The sequence below is a fragment of the Bombina bombina genome, chromosome 9 (assembly GCF_027579735.1).
Source record: "Bombina bombina isolate aBomBom1 chromosome 9, aBomBom1.pri, whole genome shotgun sequence".
Taxonomy (NCBI): Eukaryota; Metazoa; Chordata; class Amphibia; order Anura; family Bombinatoridae; genus Bombina; species Bombina bombina.
The window spans coordinates 187,674,454-187,695,820 of record NC_069507.1 but is presented as its reverse complement, the minus strand read 5'-3'; the positions used below and the strand labels follow the sequence as shown (position 1 = coordinate 187,695,820).

General features: G+C 36.0%; 2 protein-coding genes across 5 annotated transcripts in view; one reads left to right on the top strand and one right to left on the bottom strand.

The window, feature by feature from the left end:
- Positions 1-15,493, bottom strand: part of UROS (uroporphyrinogen III synthase) — a 191,336-nt gene extending 175,843 nt beyond the window's left edge. The window contains exons 1-2 of one of the 4 annotated variants that reach the window (XM_053692521.1): positions 15,362-15,493; positions 8,523-8,600 (exon numbers count right to left, since the gene is read on the bottom strand). In XM_053692521.1, coding sequence (XP_053548496.1) covers positions 8,523-8,585 — 63 coding nt within the window. In that variant the 5' untranslated portion in view covers positions 8,586-8,600; positions 15,362-15,493. Of the gene's footprint in view, positions 1-8,522; positions 8,601-14,616; positions 14,741-15,119; positions 15,159-15,203; positions 15,246-15,361 lie in introns of those variants that run through there. The other 3 variants (XM_053692520.1, XM_053692523.1, XM_053692522.1) reach the window with 3 other exon arrangements.
- A 28-nt stretch (positions 15,494-15,521) lies between these two features.
- The window catches only part of BCCIP (BRCA2 and CDKN1A interacting protein), a 30,143-nt gene continuing 24,297 nt past the window's right edge, over positions 15,522-21,367 (top strand). The window contains exons 1-4 of the mRNA XM_053692519.1: positions 15,522-15,662; positions 17,407-17,481; positions 18,880-18,960; positions 20,320-20,406. Coding sequence (XP_053548494.1) covers positions 15,522-15,662; positions 17,407-17,481; positions 18,880-18,960; positions 20,320-20,406 — 384 coding nt within the window. The remainder of the gene's footprint in view (positions 15,663-17,406; positions 17,482-18,879; positions 18,961-20,319; positions 20,407-21,367) is intronic.

Below are 21,367 nucleotides of genomic sequence, written 5' to 3'. Positions count from 1 at the left end.
TTATTTTTTGTAACTTAGTTCTTTTTTATTTTTTGTACTTTAGTTAGTTTATTTAATTGTATTTATTTGTAGATATTGTATTTAATTGATTTATTGATAGTGTAGTGTTAGGTTTAATTGTAGGTAATTGTAGGTATTTTATTTAATTAATTTATTGATAGTGTAGTGTTAGGTTTAATTGTAACTTAGGTTAGGATTTATTTTACAGGTAATTTTGTAATTATTTTAACTAGGTAGCTATTAAATAGTTCTTAACTATTTAATAGCTATTGTACCTGGTTAAAATAATTACAAAGTTGCCTGTAAAATAAATATTAATCCTAAAATAGCTACAATGTAATTATAATTTATATTGTAGCTATATTAGGGTTTATTTTACAGTTAAGTATTTAGCTTTAAATAGGAATAAGTTATTTAATAAGAGTTAATTAATTTCGTTAGATTTAAATTATATTTAATTTAGGGGGGTGTTAGTGTTAGGGTTAAACTTAGCTTTAGGGGTTAATACATTTATTAGAATAGCGGTGAACTCCAGTGGGCAGATTAGGGGTTAATGTTTGAAGTTAGGTGTCGGCGATGTTAGGGAGGGCAGATTAGGGGTTAATACTATTTATTATAGGGTTAGTGAGGCGGATTAGGGGTTAATAACTTTATTATAATAGCGGTGCGGTCCGCTCGGCAGATTAGGGGTTAATAAGTGTAGGCAGGTGGAGGCGACGTTGTGGGGGGCAGATTAGGGGTTAATAAATATAATATAGGGGTCGGCGATGTTAGGGCAGCAGATTAGGGGTACATAGGGATAATGTAAGTAACGGCGGTTTACGGAGCGGCAGATTAGGGGTTAATAAGTGTAAGGTTAGGGGTGTTTAGACTCGGGGTACATGTTAGGGTGTTAGGTGCAGACGTAGGAAGTGTTTCCCCATAGCAAACAATGGGGCTGCGTTAGGAGCTGAACGCAGCTTTTTTGCAGCTGTTAGGTTTTTTTTCAGCTGAACAGCCCCATTGTTTTCTATGGGGGAATCGTGCACGAGCACGTTTTTGAAGCTGGCCGCTTCCGTAAGCAACTCTGGTATCGAGAGTTGCAGTGGCGTTAAATATGCCTGTACACTCCCTTTTTGGAGCCTAACGCAGCCATTCTGTGGACTCTCAATACCAGAGTTATTTTAAAGGTGCGGCCAGAAAAAAGCCAGCGTTAGCTACGCGGGTCGTTACCGACAAAACTCTAATTCTAGCCGTAAGATTTTTACATCTGCATAAAATGTTATAATCTCAGACTAAGATTGCTCAGTGTTTGAAATGAGACTGGTTAACTTAACATTGTTCAGTTTACACTACAGCTGACTTAATTTTGAAATACATGCAAACAAGCCTAAATCCTGCATTTAACGGGACAGTCTAGTCAAAATTAAACTTTCATTATTCAGATAGGACTTGTAATTTTAATCAACTTTCCAATTTACTTTTATTGTCAAATTTGCTTTTCTCTCTTAGTATTCTTAGTTGAAACTAAACCTAGACAGACTCATATGCTAATTTCTAAGCTCTTGAGGGCTGCCTTTTATCATATGCTTTTTAAATTGCTTTTTAACACAAAGAGACTGAAAGTACACGTGGGCTATATAGATAACACTGTGTTGAAGCACAGAAAGTTATTTAAGATTTAGCACAACACAATGCTAAATGCAAGTCAATAGATAATAAACAGTCATAGTCATGTGATCAGGGGCTGTAAGAAGGTTCTTAGATACAAAGTAATCACAGAGGTAAAAAGTATATTAATATAAGCAAAACTGGGGAATGGGTAATAAAGGGATTATCTATCTTTTAAAACAATAAAAATTATATTGTAGACTGTCCCTTTAACCAAATTTAATGGTATGAGACTGAGTACAACAGCTTATGGTTCCACCAAGACCATATAGAGCACAGCATTTTCAAAATCCATAAGTACAGCTGACAGATGGGAACATTTGTACACCAGATTTGAAGTGATGCTCTTGGTTGGGGAAAATGGTGGGGGGGGGGGAACCCCCAAACAAATGTCAACCTCACAGAAGTATTTTTGTTGCTATTTTTTGCTATCATGCATGTCACACACTGTTGATTTAGGGAATGGCAATGTGCAGAAATTATACCTGTGAGTGTTTCTGTGGGTGTCTGTGTGTTTATTTCTTTACTTTTGTTGGTGTCTCTATGAGTGTGTATGTATTTTTTTTTCTGTGGGTCTCTCTGTGAGGGTTTGTGTGTCTGTCTTTGTGCATTTTCTGTGGATGTCTCTGTGAGGGTGTGTGTGTATGTCTGTGCATTTTCTGTGGGTGTGTGTGTATGAATGTCTTTGTGAATTTTCTGTGGATGCCTTTGTGAGGGTGGGTGTCAGAGGTCAAGTCCTACAAAAAAAAAAAGTGTGGGAACTCACCAAGACTCCCCCCCCATACAATTAATATTGTTTTATAAAAACACACTCACAAACTGCGAAAGCAAATTAAATCCAATGAAGGGTTCAATAAATGCCACTGGGCCTGAGAATCCTTTTCTGTCACAGAGTCTCACCCACTTAAGGTACAATAGTCCTATTTCTGCTGAGGGGAGCTAAATAACCCCAGAGCAAGCCACATAGAAATGTAAGCACCATGTGTTATACACTGCGGGGTGATCACACAACAGGATCACTGACAGGATTGCATTTATTGTATTGTAGAAAATGTTACTGCCAATTACTAGAGGATCTATCCCTCTAACCAGACTGTGCTCCAGCTCCTCCCACCAGCAGCAGCAGTGTTTAGTGAAGTGTTTCTGTTCTCTGTCCAGAGGGAACTTAGTTCCTCCTGCAAAAATAGTGCAGGAACTCCGTTCCCATGCGTTCCCGCTTGACTTGACCCCTGGTGGGTGTGTATGTCTTTGTGTATTTTCTGTGGATGCCTCTGTGAGGGTGGGTGTGTATGTCTTTGTGTGTTTTCTGTGGATATCTCTGTGAGTGAGTGTGTGTGTATGTATGTCGGTGTTTTCTGTGGATATCTCTGTGAGGGTGTGTGCGTATGTCTGTGCATTTTCTGTGGGTGTCTCTGTGAGGGTGTGTCCGTATGTCTCTGTGAGAAAGTGTGTGTGTGTATGTAGTTATGTCTGTGTTTTCTGTGGATGTCTCTGTGAGGGTGTGTGCGTATGTCTGTTCATTTTCTGTGGGTGTCTCTGTGAGGGTATGTGCATATGTCTTAGTGTGTTTTCTGTGGGTGTCTCTGTGAGGCTGTGTGTGTGTTTATGTCTTTGTGCATTTTCTGTGGATGTCTCTGTGAGGGTGTGTGCGTATTTCTTTGTGCATTTTCTGTGGGTGTCTCTGTGAGGGCGTGTGTATGTCTGTGTGTTTTCTGTGGGTGTCTCTGTGATGGTGTGTGCATATGTCTGTGTGTTTTCTGTGGGTGTCTCCGTAAGGGTGTGTGTGTGTATATGTCTTTGTGCATTTTCTGTGGGTGGTATGAGGGTTCTGTGTAAGAATAAGCAAATGAGCTATACAATCGCTCACCTTTTGCATATCTTTACCCAGAATTCTCTGCTCCAGTGGGAAACACTGGTAGTTCAGGTTTTCTGTGGAAATATGCAGAGATTGGCTATGCAATGACCTATTGGGTGTGACTATATATTATTTTTAACTCTAAAGCAAGTATCTAGCAGGTGAAATAATTGTCATTATCATTATGTGATATCTAAATGGTAATTTAATAAACAATGAAATGCTTCTCCTTATAATGAGAGCTCTTACACGTGTTGGTTTGTTCTTGGTAGAAAGTGTGGTACAGTTTCCTTGCTCACTACTTTATAAGTTTTAAAGGAAAGGGGATACTACTGTTTCAGCGCCACATAAGCCTGGTGTATAATGATTTCATAATTTAATAATTTCACATCATTCACTTTATAATTAGAGTAATGAAACCCCTATATTAAAGGTCCATTATAATAAAAAATACATTTTAAACCATAAGCACGTCATTTTAAGACTATCAACCCTAGACTACTGTGTGTCTAACCCCCGCAAAGAGGTTAAAGGGATACTAAATCCAAATTTTTTCTTTCATGATTCAGATAGAGCATGCAATTTTAAGCAACTTTCTAATTTACTCCTATTATCAATTTGTCTTTGTTCTCTTGCTATCTTTATTTAAAAAACAGGAATGTAAAGCTTAAAACCGGCCAATTTTTGGTTCAGTACATGGGAAACGCTTTCTTATTGGTTGGCTGAATGTAGTCACCAATAAGCAAGCGCTATCCATGGTGCTGAACCTAAAATGGGCCGGCTCCTAAGCTTTACATTCCTGCTTTTTTTTAAAAAAGATAGCAAGAGAACAAAAAAAACTTGATAGTAGGAGTAAATTAGAAAGTTGCTTAAAATTACATGCTCTATCTGAATCATGAAAGAAAAAAAATTGGGTTTAGTGTCCCTTTAACCCCTTAATGACCACAGCACTTTTCCATTTTCTGTCCGTTTGGGACCAAGGCTATTTTTACATTTTTGTGGTGTGTGTGTTTAGCTGTAATTTTCCTCTTACTCATTTACTGTACCCACACATATTATATACCGTTTTTCTCGCCATTAAATGGACTTTCAAAATATACCATTATTTTCATCATATCTTAGAATTTACTATAAACAATATTATAAAATATGAGGAAAAAATGGAAAAAAACACACTTTTTCTAACTTTGACCCCCAAAATCTGTTACACATCTACAACCACCAAAAAACACCCATGCTAAATAGTTTCTAAATTTTGTCCTGAGTTTAGAAATACCCAATGTTTACATGTTCTTTGCTTTTTTTGCAAGTTATAGGGCCATAAATACAAGTAGCACTTTGCCATTTCCAAACCACTTTTTTTCAAAATTAGCGCTAGTTACATTGGGACACTAATATCTTTCAGGAATCTCTGAATATCCATTGACATGTATATATTTTTTTTTAGAAGACATCCCAAAGTATTGATCTAGGCCCATTTTGGTATATTTCATGCCACCATTTCACCGCCGAATGCGATCAAATAAAAATTTTTTTTTACTTTTTCACAAATTTTTTCACAAACTTTAGGTTTCTCACTGAAATTATTTACAAACAACTCATGAAATTATGGAATAAATGGTTGTAAATGCTTCTCTGGGATCCCCTTTGTTCATAAATAGCAGACATATATGGCTTTGGCTTTGCTTTTTGGTAATTAGAAGGCTGCTAAATGCCACTGCGCACCACACGTGTATTATACCGAGCAGTGAATGGGTTAATTAGGGAGCATGTAGGGAGCTTCTAGGGTTAATTTTAGCTCTAGTGTAGTGTAGTAGACAACCCCAAGTATTGATCTAGGCCCATTTTGGTATATTTCATGCCACCATTTCACCGCCAAAAGCAATCAAATAAAAAAAAAATTGTTCACTTTTTCAAACTTTAGGTTTCTCACTAAAATTATTTACAAACAGCTTGTGCAATTATGGCACAAATGGTTTTAAATGCTTCTCTGGGATCCCCTTTGTTCAGAAATAGCAGACATATATGGCTTTGGCGTTGCTTTTTGGTAATTATAAGGCCGCTAAATGCTGCTGCGCATCACATGTGTATTATGGCCAGCAGTGAAGGGGTTAATTAGGTAGTTTGTAGGGAGCTTGCAGGGTTAATTTTAGCTTTAGTGTAGAGATCAGACTCCCACCTGACACATCCCACCCCCTGATCCCTCCCAAACAGCTCTCTTCCCTCCCCCACCCCACAATTGTCCCCGCCATCTTAAGTACTGGCAGAAAGTCTGCCAGTACTAAAATAAAAGGTATTAAAAAAAAATAATATTTTTTTTAAGCATATTTACATATGCTGCTATGTAGGGTCCCCCCTTAGCCCCCAACCTCCCTGATCCCCCCAAAATAGCTCCCTAACCCTCCCCCTCTGCCTTATTGGGGCCATCTTGGGTACTGGCAGCTGTCTGCCAGTACCCAGTTTGCAAATAAAAATGTTTTTTTTTTATTATTTTTTTTTATTTGTTTCTGTAGTGTAGCTTCCCCCCCACAGTCCAATACCCCACCTGCCAAACCGATCACCAAATAAATATATTAACCCCTTTGATCCCCACTTCTAACAAAAAACTTTCTGTAGCGTAGTGGTTCCCACCCGCTCCCTCCCCGTGCACGCGCCCGCCCGGCCTCCCCGTGCACGTGCGCGCGTCCGTGCGCGTCCCCCCGGTCGTCCCCGCCCCCGATCCCGCCCCCCTCCGCATCACAAAGGCCATCGATGGCCGCCACCCACCTCCCACACCGGCTCCCACCCACCAACGAACGTAGCCGTTAATGTCCGGTGCAGAGAGGGCCACAGAGTGGCTCTCTCTGCACCGGATGGCTAAAAATGGTTATTGCAGGATGCCTCGATATCGAGGCATCACTGCAATAACCGGAAAGCAGCTGGAAGCGAGCAGGATCGCTTCCAGTTGCTTTCCACACCGAGGACGTGCAGGGTACGTCCTCAGGCGTTAACTGCCTTTTTTTTGAGGACGTACCCTGCACGTCCTCGGTCATTAAGGGGTTAAACACACAGTGGAAATACCGCTCAGGACTCACAGAGCACTGCTGGTCCCCAGCAGTAAATGCCACCAATGTAATGAGCAGAAATAGTTGTGCAACTCAGATGTGGAACTAGCGCTGCTCATTGGATCAGCGGAATTTTCTGCTTGGATCATCAGTGCTCTGGGAGTTTGCTGGGTTAAACACACAGTAATGCATGGTCAATAGTCTTACAATTGCACACTAACGGATTAGAGCATGTATTTTTCTTACTATAATGGCCCTTTAAATAAAGATGATTTTTTTCTCATTCCAAAGGGGGCAACATGGGTGTATGGACTTATTTTTTTGTCTGAGAAAGGGGCATAGTTTCAGAGCCTTTCCACGTGTACTAGTCTAATCAGAGCCTATATATAATGTGCCACAATAATTAAATAGAACTGAAGCATAAAAGCAATTTCTCATATTTTTTAAATACATAAAATAGTTTCCTTAAAACCTGAACAGATTATAAATTACAAACGTTCATGTAGTTTACAGGCAGAGGTATAAACACCTGTCTGGTTTTTAATGCGAACATACGCATGAAAAAAAACAAGTAAAAGCTTGTTGCACAAAGTGTAATACGTGCCCATAAACACAAATTACATGTTGCTATACACATGCACTTACATGCATCCAACTGTAATTGTGTGTGCCCTCACTATGGTGACTAATAAGCACTAAATCATCAAAATACCGAATCTCTTTATAGTCTTCCAAATGAACTTAAAGGGACATTATACACTTATTTTTTCTTTGCATAAATGTTTTGCAGATGATCTATTTATATAGCCCATAAAGTTCTTTTTTTTTTTTTTAAATGTATAGATTTGCTTATTTTTAAATAGCATTGCTTTAATTTTCAGCCTCCTAACCAAGCCCCAAAGTTTTATGAGAATACCGTCAGCTACCTACTCCAGCTTCCTTCTGTTTGTGTAAAGGGTCTTTTCATATGCAAAAGAAAGGGGGGGGAGTGTCTGATATTTCCCACTTGCAGTGGGCTTTTCAGCTACCTTTTCAACAGAGCTAAACTGAGAACTTCTAAGTAAGTTTTTAAACAGTTTTATACTGGATTTTTATATCAGTATCTGTGCATATTATTCTTTATAGTAGTGTCTATTACATGCAGTTATAGAAAAATGAGTGTATACTGTACCAAACTCTTGTATGCTATGCTATAGGAAAATAACACAGAGGTGGTTAACTGTTGATTGCACTTAAAAGAATAGGAAACTCAAAGTTTTTCTTTCATAATTTGGATAATACAACATAATATTTGTAACAATATGGGTGTGTGATATAAGTACAAAATATCTTGACTCCACTTTAGTATTCAAAAACAATTAAAAACATAAGATTTTGCATAAAATAATATAAATATTTTTAAAGAAAACAAATATTCATCATAAGTATGGGATCTGTTTGTAGCATTTGCAACCTGCTGGGAAAAAAATAATATATATATAGTTTTTTTAAACTTTAAGTCTTCTGAAAATATAGATTCAAAACTGGAATGAACTATAATATTTCAGAGGGGAGGTTAAGGTTCTTTTTACTGAGTGTAGAATCTGTATAACCATATACATACAATATAGATAAAGAAATCCAAAAGTTATAACCAAAATATAGTGAAATGTTGATTCCTTCTATATTTATGAGAATTGAATGCTATTGAAAAGTTTGTTATTTTGTATATCTTCTGTTTGTTTGCTTTTTAATAATAATAATAATCATAGTAATAACAATACATATACAATATATGTAATGTAATAAATACAAATGAAATACAAGATAACATTTTTAATTTTACAAATAAAAACAAGATATGTTTAAATTGTTACTTAGAAAATACTGAATTCCAAATCTGAAATTGAGAATGACTTCGAAAAAGAACAGGATGTCACATTTCTTTATAAAAAATAAATAAATTCAAATCATCAAAAGCCTCTCCTACTCACCTTAACATATGGATCTAATGCTAAATCATCATATTTGGGCTCTTTGAGTAATAGAACTTTCATTGTGCAGACTGAGGCCTGGAAGAAATGAGATGACAGTACTAGTAAATGATTCTGTGCAACAGATCACAATATTGTAAGCACTAGGATATGTTGCAAGGCTAATGGTAAGTTCTGATGAGTAAGCACGTAAATGTGCTCTCTGGGGAGGTTGCTCCCTCCTGATAAGGACAACAAATACTGTTTTATTCAGATAATCCCACATAACAGTTTTTTGTGTAAAAACTATGTGTGTGACTAGGCCACAAATTATAGACAGCAAAGTGTCCCCTTCAAAGGGACAGTAAAGTCATAATTAGACATGCATGATTCAGGTAGAGAATACAATTTGAAACAACTTTCCAATTTACTTCTATTATTTAATTTGCTTCCTTCTCTTGTTATCATTTGCTGAAATGTTTATCTAGGAGAACTCAGGAGGAGCAAAGAACCTAGGTTCTAGCTGCTGATTGGTGGCTGCATATATATACTAATTGTCATTGGCTCACCCATGTGTTCAGTTAGAAACCAGTAGTGCATTGCTGCTCCTTCAACAAATGGTACCAAGAGAATTAAGCAAATTTGATAAAAGACGTAAATTGGAAAGTTGTTTAAAATTGTTTGCTCTACCTAAATCATGAAAGAACATTTTTATGTTTCATGTCCCTTTAATATGAGAACATGATCTTCCTCTACCAAACACACCTCACAGCATCTCCTTGCCACTTGTTAAAGGGACAGTAAACACCTTGAGATTTGTATATAAAAGGAATCCCCCCAAAAAATTATTCATTCGAATAGAACATACAATTTTAAACAACTTTCAAATTGACTTGTATTATCAAATATGCTTCATTCTTTTGTTATCGTTTGCTAAAGGAACAGCATTGAACTACTGGTAGCTATCTTAAATCTAGTTAGCCAATCACAAGAGACAAATGTGTGCAGGCACCAATCACCAGCTAGCTCCCACTAGTGTAGGATATGTGCGTATTCTTTTGCAACAGTGGATACCAAGAGAACGAAGCATATTTGAAAATAGAAGTGATTTTAAAAGTGTCTTAAAATGACTTGCTCTATCTGATTATTGCAAGTTTAATTTTTACTTTCCTATCCCTTTAAAGGACCAGTCAACACAGTAGATTTGCATAATCAACAATTGCAAGATAACAAGACAATGCAATAGCACTTAGTCTGAACTTTAAATGAGTAGTAGATTTTTTTCTGACAATTTTAAAAGTTATGTCTTTCTCCACTCCCCCTGTACCATGTGACAGCCATCAGCCAATCACAAATGCATACACGTACCATGTGACAGCCATTCACAAATGCATACACACTTATTCTTGCACATGCTCAGTAGTAGCTGATGACTCAAAAAGTTTAAATATAAAAATACTGTGCACATTTAGTTAATGGAAGTAAATTGGAAAGTTGTTTAAAATGGCATGCTCTATCTGAATAATGAAAGTTTAATTTTGATTGAGTGTCCCTTGAAGTTATGAAGAATGAAACAATTTTGCAATATCATTTATTTTGCCCCCAGTTTATGGAATGTAGCTCTGAACACTGAGCAATTTCTCATTCTAAGAACATGAAATGCCCACTGCTGACTTCTCATGGCTGACTTCTAACCATGCTACAGATATGTCCCTAATTGGCTTTTTCATTATACACTAACATTCTGACTGTGACTAGCCTTGCTGTCTGCAGACTCAAGTCTCAATTGGCTCCTCCAAATATGTCAAACGCTGGGTGGAGTTTGGCTATAAAAAATTAACTGCAGTAAAAAAAAAGATGTTAATTTGTTTCAGAAATGTTAAGACTTGTCTGATATGTTATTCTATAGCAACACAACAGCAATGCCTTGTAATTATAAGGTGTTTACTGTCCCTTTAAGGGACATTAAAGGGACAGTAAAGTAAAAAAATAAATCATGATTTAAATAGGGCATGTAATTTTAAACAACTTTCCAATTTACTTGTATTACCAATTTTGCTTTGTTCTCTTGGTATTCTTAATTGAAAGCTAAATCTAGGAGGTTCATGTGCTAATTTCTTAGACCTTGAAGACTGCCTCTAATCTGAAAGAATTTTGACAGTTTTTTACCACTAGAGGGCGTTAGTTCATGTGTTTCATATAGCTATGCTGCACTTTATAATGATACTGAGTATTTATACACTGATAAATATGCTGCACTATATAATGATACTGAGTATTTATACACTGATGAGCATGCTGCACTATATAATGATACTGAGAATTTATACACTGGCAGTGAGCACTGTGCTGCATAATGATGTGAGTATCTATACACTGATAAATATGCTGTACTTTATAATGATATTGAGCATTTATACACTGATGAGTATGCTGCACTATATAATGATACTGAGTATTTATACACTGATGAGCATGCTGCACTATATAATGATACTGAGTATTTATACACTGATGAGCATGCTGCACTATATAATTATACTGAGTATTTATACACTGATGAGCATGCTGCACTATATAATGATACTGAGTATTTATACACTAGCAGTGAGCACTGTGCTGCATAATGATGAGTATCTATACACTGATGAATATGCTGTGCTGTTTAATGATGTGAGTATCTATACACTGATAAATATGCTGTACTTTATAATGATACTGAGTATTTATACACTGATGAGTATGCTGCACTTTATAATGATACTGAGTATTTATATACTGATAAATATGCTGTACTTTATAATGATACTGAGTATTTATACACTGATGAGTATGCTGCACTGTATAATAATACTGAGTATTTATACACTGATGATTATGCTGTATTTTATAATGATACTGAGTATTTATACACTGATGAGTATGCTGTACTTTATAATGATACTGAGTATTTATACACGATGATTATGCTGTACTTTATAATGATACTGAGTATTTATACACTGATGAGTATGCTGTACTTTATAATGATACTGAGTATTTATACACTGATGAGTATGCTGTACTTTATAATGATACTGAGTATTTATACACTGATGAGTATGCTGTACTTTATAATGATACTGAGTATTTATACACTGATGAGTATGCTGCACTGTATAATAATACTGAGTATTTATACACTGATGAGTATGCTGTACTTTATAATGATACTGAGTATTTATACACTGATGATTATGCTGTACTTTATAATGATACTGAGTATTTATACACTGATGAGTATGCTGTACTTTATAATGATACTGAGTATTTATTCACTGATGATTATGCTGTACTTTATAATGATACTGAGTATTTATTCACTGATGATTATGCTGTACTTTATAATGATACTGAGTATTTATACACTGATGAGTATGCTGTACTTTATAATGATACTGAGTATTTATACACTGATTATTATGCTGTACTTTATAATGATACTGAGTATTTATACACTGATGAGTATGCTGCACTTTATAATGATACTGAGTATTTATACACTAGCAGTGAGGGATGTGCTGTATAATGATGTGGGTATCTATACACTGATGAGCATGCTGCACTTTATAATGATACTGAGTATTTATACACTGGTACTGATGTGAGTTTCTATTCGCTATACCATAAGTACAATGTTTTGTATAAATATGAGCATGTTTACTGATGAATATACTGTGCTATATGATGACGGAATATCTATACACTAATAGTGAACATGCACTGTATAATAATGTATCTATACACTGATGAGTATGCTGCACAGTATAATGATGATGAATATCTATACACAGATTATAACCACCTATGCACACATCTATGTATAGATTGGCTACTAGATGCCCCTACAGACTTGGCTCTGGAGCCACTGCACCAATGGTAGTTCCGCCCCAATGTGAACCAATCAGAGCTATACAGACATAGTCACTTAACACTGTCCACGTCCTGCTTTTGAACAGAATGTTCTGGCGCATGAACTAAACTATGGCTTTAAAGTGCAAATATAGTGCAAAAATTCCCTAATTCATTAGAAAATATAATTTTAGCACTACTGACCCTGCAAGTCTTTGGGGCCCATTTATCAAGTGTCTGGCAGACATGATCTGCTGTATCGATCATGCCCGCCAGACATCGATAAATGCCGACAGCATACGCTGTCTGCATTTATCATTGCACAAGCATTTCGCTAGAAATGCTAGTGCAATACCGCCCCCTGCACATTCACGGCCAATCGGCCGCTAGCAGAGGATATCAATCAACCCGATCGTATGCGATCAGACGGACTGCTGTCCACCACCACAGAGGCGCCGGACGAATTAAGGAGCATCGGTCTTAAGATGATACGGAAGGGCTGATACGGAACTTGTTATATCGGCCCCTATGTGTCTAACACATAGATAAAGCCCTGTCCGCTTGTGACCAGCATTTCTCTGCGGCTCCTGAACAGTACTGTAAAGTACCATTATAGTCTAATCCGTTATAGCATGTCCAATCCATGCACAGCTTGTTCCACATCTGATTGGATCAGCGGCATTTTCCTGCTTGAGAACAGCAGTACTCTGAGAGTTCTGAGTGGTATTTCTACTTTCTTTTTACCCCTTTGAAGGACGAGTTTAACACACAGTAGTCTAGAGTTGATAGTCATAACATTACATGCTTTAACAGAATAAAGCGTCATTTTTTTACTATAATGGCCCTTTAACTATGCGTTTGACCCATTTACAGGGTTGCTAGTGCTAAAATGACATGCTCAAAGGATTAGAACATTATATTTTTGCACTACAATGGCCTTTAAACCCTTTGCAGGGGATAAAGGATTAAGAAAGTCAAAATTAAACTTGCATGATTCAGATACAGGATGTACTTTGTTCTCTTGGTATCCACTGTTGAAAAATAAAATGTACATATCCTACAATAGTGGGAGCTAGCTGGTGATTGGTGCCTGCACACATTTGTCTCTTGGTGATTGGCTTACTAGATGTGTTCAGCTATCTCTCAGTAGTGCAATGCTGCTCCCTCAAAAAAAGGATATCAAGGGAATTAAGCAAATTTGATAATAGAAATACATTGGAAAGTTGTTTAACATTGTATCTTCTAACTGAATCCTGAATGAAAATAAATGGGTCTCATGTCCGTTAAGACATAAAATTAGCAACTAGTATTTGTTCAATAATGTTCTCTAACATACTAGAACATATTATTATAACAAAATAATTTCTCTGTTAAATGGTTTATTTTTAAACCCTTTTTTCTCTATGGTATAGTACTCAGTCAGGGTGCAGCTTCTTGTAGCTCATTTGTGTATTTCCAATATTGTTTCTTAAAGGGACATTAAGCACTTTGAGATGTTAATATAAAATGATAAATTGTATATAATAAAACAACTCTGCAATATACTTTCATTATTTATTTTGTCCTCTTTGCCTGTAATTCCATTCTGAAATTGTGAGCTTTTCAGTTCCTGTTAGAAATGGAAGTGCAGAACACTGTTAAATCCAGCACAACCATTGGCTGCACACTCTAATGACCTAGTATGTATAACTGTCCCTAATTGGCCACAGCAGAGAAGGTAACACAAGTTACAACATGGCAGCTCCCAGTGTTTTATAGACACTAAAACTTTACACTTATTTTGTCACTTTTTAAACAACTAATGAAACTTTAAAAAATACATCTACATGTTAGTCATGGACTAATCTTTTCTTTGAATGCATCATTCTATCTAGCATGTATTTAGTGTTTAATGTCCATTTAAGTATTCCAGTCTAGGCCTGTGAAATAGTCAAATGCCCTGACAATAATGGCTTATTTTATCTGGTTCTCCATGTCTCCAAACTTAGTACTGCAAGTGGTGGACTAGAGAAGAATATTCTGTACTTTGTTCATATAATAGCAATATTACTCTTCCAGCATTATATATGTACTGCAGGAGCTGTAGGATGCACAGTTACAGCAATATATAACATTACCACTCAGATACTGGCATTTTGCAAGAAAACTATAAACTTGTATTATACATTAAAGGGTTATGAATACATTGGTGGTTGCACATATATACCTCTTGTGAATGGCTTACCAATGTGTTAAGCTAGCTCCCAGTAGTGCAGTGCTGCCCCTTCAATAAAGGATACCAAAAGAACAAAGCAAAAATGATAGAAGTATACAGGAAAGCTGTTTAAAATTGTATGCTGTATCTGAATCAAGAAAAAACACAATTAATGCAAATAAAGCAGATTTCTGGACTCTCATTCTCTGAATATGAAAAAAATAATCTATATACATGGAGCAAAAATGTATTGTGTCCAGAGTTTGGGTGAGATTTCCTATTCGTTGGAAGCCCTTAAAAAAGGGGCCAATTAGTGGCTAGTCATGATAGGGACGTTAGGGTATGTATTGAGACCAAGTGACACAATTAACAAAAAGCCATACAAACTATTACACCAGCACAGAACTGCACTTAAGCAGATCACTCCAACCCTATCATAGCCCTGAAAACTATATGATTAGATTCTCATAATCATTTATTTAATTCAGTGAATACATTTAAAGAGAAAAACACAGTAATAATACTTAAATTACACGTTAAATAAACATCCACAGAAACGATGTTGGCCCTGGGCTAAAGCCTGTGAAACGCGGCCCTAAATAAAGTGCAGGACTCACCCGCATTCACATACTGAAGCCAGGAGCTGCATAAAATAGGCGAAACCAATGTATAAGAAGCGGGGGTATCCCATATTTTATTAAACACGTTTACAGTGTGTTTATCTTAAGGCCAAGGTTCATGCATAATTTTTTTAATCACAACTAGTTCTACTTACGTTTGTATGTATTTTGCGTTTTTTAATACTCGTATAAAGGAAGTTATTTTCAAACTTCGTTTTGCGGGTTACCCTTTTGATTTGGGAAGTGATTTAGTCTAAAGTGGATCCTGTTTACTTCCGCCATCCAGCACGTTTCTCTAGACAAGGTGCTGGCAGCATGGCTTCTAGTGCTAAGCGTAGGGCGCTGGATTCAGGGCCTGAACAGCGCGAGGATGACGAGTTGGATGGGGATGAGTCTGAAGAGGAAGAGTCTGATATTGAGGACGATGAATCAGAGGACGATGGATCAGTCAATGAGGTAGTTGAGGTCCCTATCATTATGGTACGGTCCGGGCCCATTATTTTATTGCACACATAGCGTAAAGTATAATTGTATCGAAACCGTAGAGGAACCAGTAAGCATGTTGAGGTGTCACTCTAGATTGTAACAGATTTGATAACCCCATATAAGGGGAGGAAAAAAAAAAGTTGTTGTTCTGACCATGAATGTGTTTATATTTTCAAAATATAATGTAATACAGGGATATAGGTGCTGATTGGTGGCTACACATATTTACCTCTTGTTATTGGCTCACGTGATGTGTTCAGCTAACTCACAGTAGTGCAGTGCTGTTCTTTCAACAAAGGATACCAAGAGAATTAAGTAAAAAAAAACTTAAAATGCTTGTTTTAGAGATTTATTGATACAGACAAATTGTGTGTGTGCCATTTCTCCAGTGTCTCATTTCTCAATTACCCATCCTTCAGTCATACATCATAATCAAGCCACAACTTCCAAACACCTATAATATTGTCAAATTATTGTGTCCACCTACAGCAATAGAGGCATTCTCTGTTTAAAGGGACAGTCAACTCCAGAATTGTTATTGTCTAAAAAGATAGATTGTATTACCCATTCCCAGTTTTGCACAACCAACATGGTTATATTAATATACTTTTAACCTCTGAATACCTTGTATCTAAGCCTCTTCTGAGTCTCACAGCCCCGATCACATGGCTATTTATTATCTATTGACTTGCATTTTAGCCAATTAGTGCTGTGTCATCCACAACCGGTGTGAGCACAATGTTATCTATATTGCCCACACGAACTAGCAGTCTCCTGTTGTGAAAAACTTATAAAAAAAGCATGTGATCAGAGGCTGTCTAGTAGCTTACAAACATATATAAATGTAGAGGTTTAAATGTTATAAAGTATATTAATATAACAATGTTGGTTGTGCAAATTTGGGGAATGGGTAGTAAAGGTCTCCTCTATCTTTTTAAACTATAACAATTTTGGTGTTGACTGTTCCTTTAAGGAGTAGGAATGCACTACTGGGAGGTAAATGAAATATCAGGTGAACCAATGACAGGAAACATAAATGTGTGACACCAATCACCAGCTAGCTCCCAGTAATGCATAGCTACTCTTGAGCTTACCTGGTTGTTTATCATCAAAGGATACTAAGGGAACAAAGTGCATTTGTTAATAAAAGTGCTATTACTGAATCATCAAATTTTAAAGTGATGGTAAATCCTAGTGTTTTTGAAATGCTAGGATTTACCAGTTCAACAAATGAAGGGGACTTTCAGTCACGAAGTATAAAATACTTCATGCTGAAAGTTCCTTTGTCTGCAGCGTATGCTGTGCTGAGCGCCTCAGGTCGCCCACGGCAGAACACTTTTTTTCAGTGAGTTGATCTTTGCCAATAGTGCGCTAGCTATTGGGCTTAACGCCGGCTGGGATGCACAACTATTGGCTTAGAGGTGGAAATGTCACCTCATTGAAAAAATTGTGTTCTGCTGTGGGCGGCCTGAGGCTCTCAGTGCGGCCTACTCTACAGGCAAATAAAGGAACTTTCAGCACAAAGTATTTTCTACTTTATGACTAAAAGTCCTCTTTATTTGTTGCACTGCTAAATCCTAGACTTACCATCACTTTAATTTTGACTTTACTATCTCTAAACATTTTCAAGTTTTTTTTTTTTTGTTTTTTTGCAAAATAAACTGAGGCCATTCTGTTTTTAATAAAAATCCATATTTTAATTTTGTTTCTATAGGAGGTAAAAGTTGACTTTGAAGCCCACACTATCGCTGACATTGATTGTGATGGCATAAAAAAGCTATTGAAGCAGGTATGATTTCTTTATATTCTTAAACTTTTTAAAACTATTTATAGAGAACACTACATACGTCTTTAGTGACTGGACAGATACATTTTTATAAAACAATTGATGAACCATGGTTCTTAAAGGGACTTTAAACACTGTGGCGTTGGTTTTCTAGTAGATCATGTATAACTGCCCTAATTGCTCTCTACAGAGGAGAGATAACAGGTTTGAAACCTAGTTTATAGCAAAATAGCAACAATCACTTTAAGAAGACTAAAACGTTATATATTGTTTTATCTGCATATTACTCTCACTAACCTTTGTTTTGAATACATCATTATATCTAGTATTTAATGTACCTTTAATAGTACTATTCTAATTGTACGATCAGAAGAATGTAACCAATTAATTTTAAATAGTAAGAGCTGGTAATTTAAACAAATCATTATCATTTCCCTTTTCCACAAAACCTCGTTTGCACAGTCTCTCTTATTGGCTGATTTATTCATGTCCCTAACTAAAAATAGAGGTAAATAGAAAAACGTCAAGCATGCTGGAGACCATTACTTTATAGAAACAAAAGTACTTCATTGAAATTAAAACTTTACAATTATATCTTTAGTATTTAAACAACTAAATATTATTCTAAGGCTAACTTTTGCTTTGCATATATTATGTCTAGCATGTATTTACAGTGTAATGGCTTAAAAATCTTTCATCCTAGTGTTTAAATTCTAACTCAACCTTAAATGAAATTCTAAACATTAGCCCGGATCCACAATTTTTATGACTTCTCTAATGACATCACAGTTTGTAAAATATAAGTATTAACAATGTTTGCATATCAAGCCTTGCCTCCAGTATTGAAAACAGTGCTTGGTGTAATAGAAACCTTTCTACCAGTATTCCATATCATCACCAGATACTGTAGTAAAACAGTTCCCAAACTCGGTGTACGTCATTACGCAAACATTTTCTCTTTAAAGCATTGCCTTAAAGGGATATTGCACTGTAAAATGTGTTTCCAAATATACATTTTGTCTTCTGGAGTGTATTTAATTGTTTGCAAAATAGCTAATTTACCTTTATTTTATCATTTGAAAGAACTGCTTTTGCTAGTTGAAAGCACAACATATACTGAAAAGGTTTTGTGTCCCTTTAAGCCATGTAGCCAAATGCTAGAAATCTTGTCTTAAGAACAGCTTTCAAGTACGGCATTTATAGACTCCTGATCTGCAAGAAAATAACACAAGTATTGTCATGTACGGTGATGCTTGTTCTATTAAAGTCACATTTCTATTAATGTTGCTGTTTGAATAATGTGTGTTGTATAAAAAACAATTCTACTTATTCAGCTACATTGTTCCCACTATGTGACAAATAGTGACTTTTATTTTCGTACACTTCTTTCTAATGTTCTAGCTATTCCTGAAAGCCCATGTGGATATCTCCGCATTAACAGATCTCTTGATTCAGCAAAACCACATTGGAAGTGTGATTAAGGTAAAATATTCAACTGTACATCAATCTGCCTTTTTATTTGTTATTAAAGCTTGGTGTAAAAGAAAGCCGGGAAACGTTTGTATGCTGAGAGAGACCTCTTCAGTGAAATCCCTGTGATTCTATGAAGCCTCTTCATATTTATATAGATCTATGCATGTGTTACTCTTACCTGTGTATAACAAACAGGGTATGAACAGACTGACCTTGCAAGTGAGTCTATGCTATGTAATAAGTACATTTTATTCCTGAAAGAGCCAATAGACACTGCTGCCCTGGGACAAGTGTGGTTTAGCTGTGAATGTACCTGTAGCTAGTGATGCATGAGTTGAAAGCTTCAGAGGAAGTGTTGCTTTTGGTCCTTAGAACAATGTATGAGATTGTATGTATGATTTTTAAGTCTTGCTAAAAGGGACATTAAATCCACATTTTTTTTTCTTTCATGATTTGGAAAGAGCATACACTTTTGAGCAACTTTCCAATTTACTTCTATTTAATTTGCTTAATTATCTTGATATTATTTGTTGAAAAGCATATCTAAATATGCACAGTCGTGGCTTGTTGGTGGCTGCACATAGATGCCTCGTGTTGCACACCCATGTGCTTTGCTATTTTTTCAACCAAGGATATCTAAATAATTAAGCAAATTCGATAATAGAAGTAATTGTGAATGTCGTTTAAAATTGTATTCTCTGTCTGAATCATGAAACAAAATGTTGGGTTTAATGTCCCTTTAATAGCACAAGACATAATTAAATATGAGTAACATACTTGAAATGCAATTTTTATTTATTATATATTTTTTGGCTGTATGTGTATTTAAGAGTCCTGCTTAGGCTAGTAGCAGGTTTACAAATGAGCAATAACCATGTGTTTATGGCTTAGATTCATTAAGTTTGGAGAATTAAAAAGCAATTTGACATGAATTCACCAGTGTCACATTTTGTCGGCTTCCCCTTATTCATCTCCTTTTAAATATTTGAATATATTTGAAGGGCTCACTGAATGATTTTATATTCCATCCCTATACATTAACCTCTATGGAATATTTTTGTTGCATTTTATTTTTCTATAGCAGTGTGTCCTAACAAGTCCACAAGGCACACAAACAAGCCAGGTTTTCATGACAGCTGAACTAAAGCACAGGTGAAATAATCAGCTGATGGATGAGAGTAGTAACCATGGTTACTGATCAGCTGATTATATCACCTGCGCTCTAGTTCACAAATGAAAACCCGGCTTGTTGCTGTGCCTTGTGGACTGGAGTTGAACACTGTTCTATAACAATTCTTTCAATATGTCCAGTGTTTTCTCTAACTCTGCCAGATAAGATTTCCCTTTTCTATAATGTCTATTTCACAGCAAGCTGAAATGCAAGAAGACAGTGACGATGATAACGAAGATCATGTCTTTGGCTTCATAAGTCTTCTAAACCTAACAGAGAGAAAGGTGAGTTCATCAAAAGATGTGAACTAGCAATAATAAAATGCTGTAATCCGCTACTGTGTTTTATTACTGCACTTTTACTTAAAGGGATAATAAAGTCAAAATTAAACTTTAATGATGATTCAGATAGAACATGCAGATTTAAACAACTTTCCGATTCTTATTTCCTTTTATCAAATTGTGTACAGTCCTTTTTATATGCACACTTTCTGAGGTACTATATGCACAAGTTCACAGTGTATACTCCTGTGATTGGCTGATGGCTGTCACATGATGCGGGGGCAGGGAGATGGAATCATTTTTATAAAATTTGTTAGAAAAAAAAATCTCATTTTAAATGATTGCATTGTCTTTTTATTATGCATTTGTTGATTATGCAAATCTTCTTTGGAGGCGTTAAAGTCTGTTCCAGAGTAAACTGAACATGGCTGCTAAATGAATCCGGGAAAGTGTATGTGCACAGCTGTCAATCACCAGCAGTGTTCAGCATAATATCTGCAGTGTATGTATCTTTAGCACTCTGAACGCTAGGATTTACCATCACTTTACGGGACAGTGTACTGAAAAATTGGGATCCCCTTAATGTGTTCCCAATGACTTCTTATATCAGCCGCATAGTATAAAATGTATGAGAGATTGCTCCTTTATGTGTGTGGTTTTTTTTTTGTTTTTTTAATGGACTAGCCGGATTTCCTTTTTTGAAACCGCAACCCATCAAAATAGGCTAAGCTTGTAGAAATGTCAGATATCCTTTATCATATCACTCAAGTGCTTCCCTTTCTTATCTGTCTCTATACAATACTTGGAGAGAACAATTGAAACATTTTAGAATATATTTTTTCTCTCTCCCACCCCCCACTAGGAGTGCAATGTCTTCTGCTGGCTGCATTTACATAGTTTGTCAACAGCCTATAGGGACATGAAAATATATATATATATATATATATATATATATATATATATA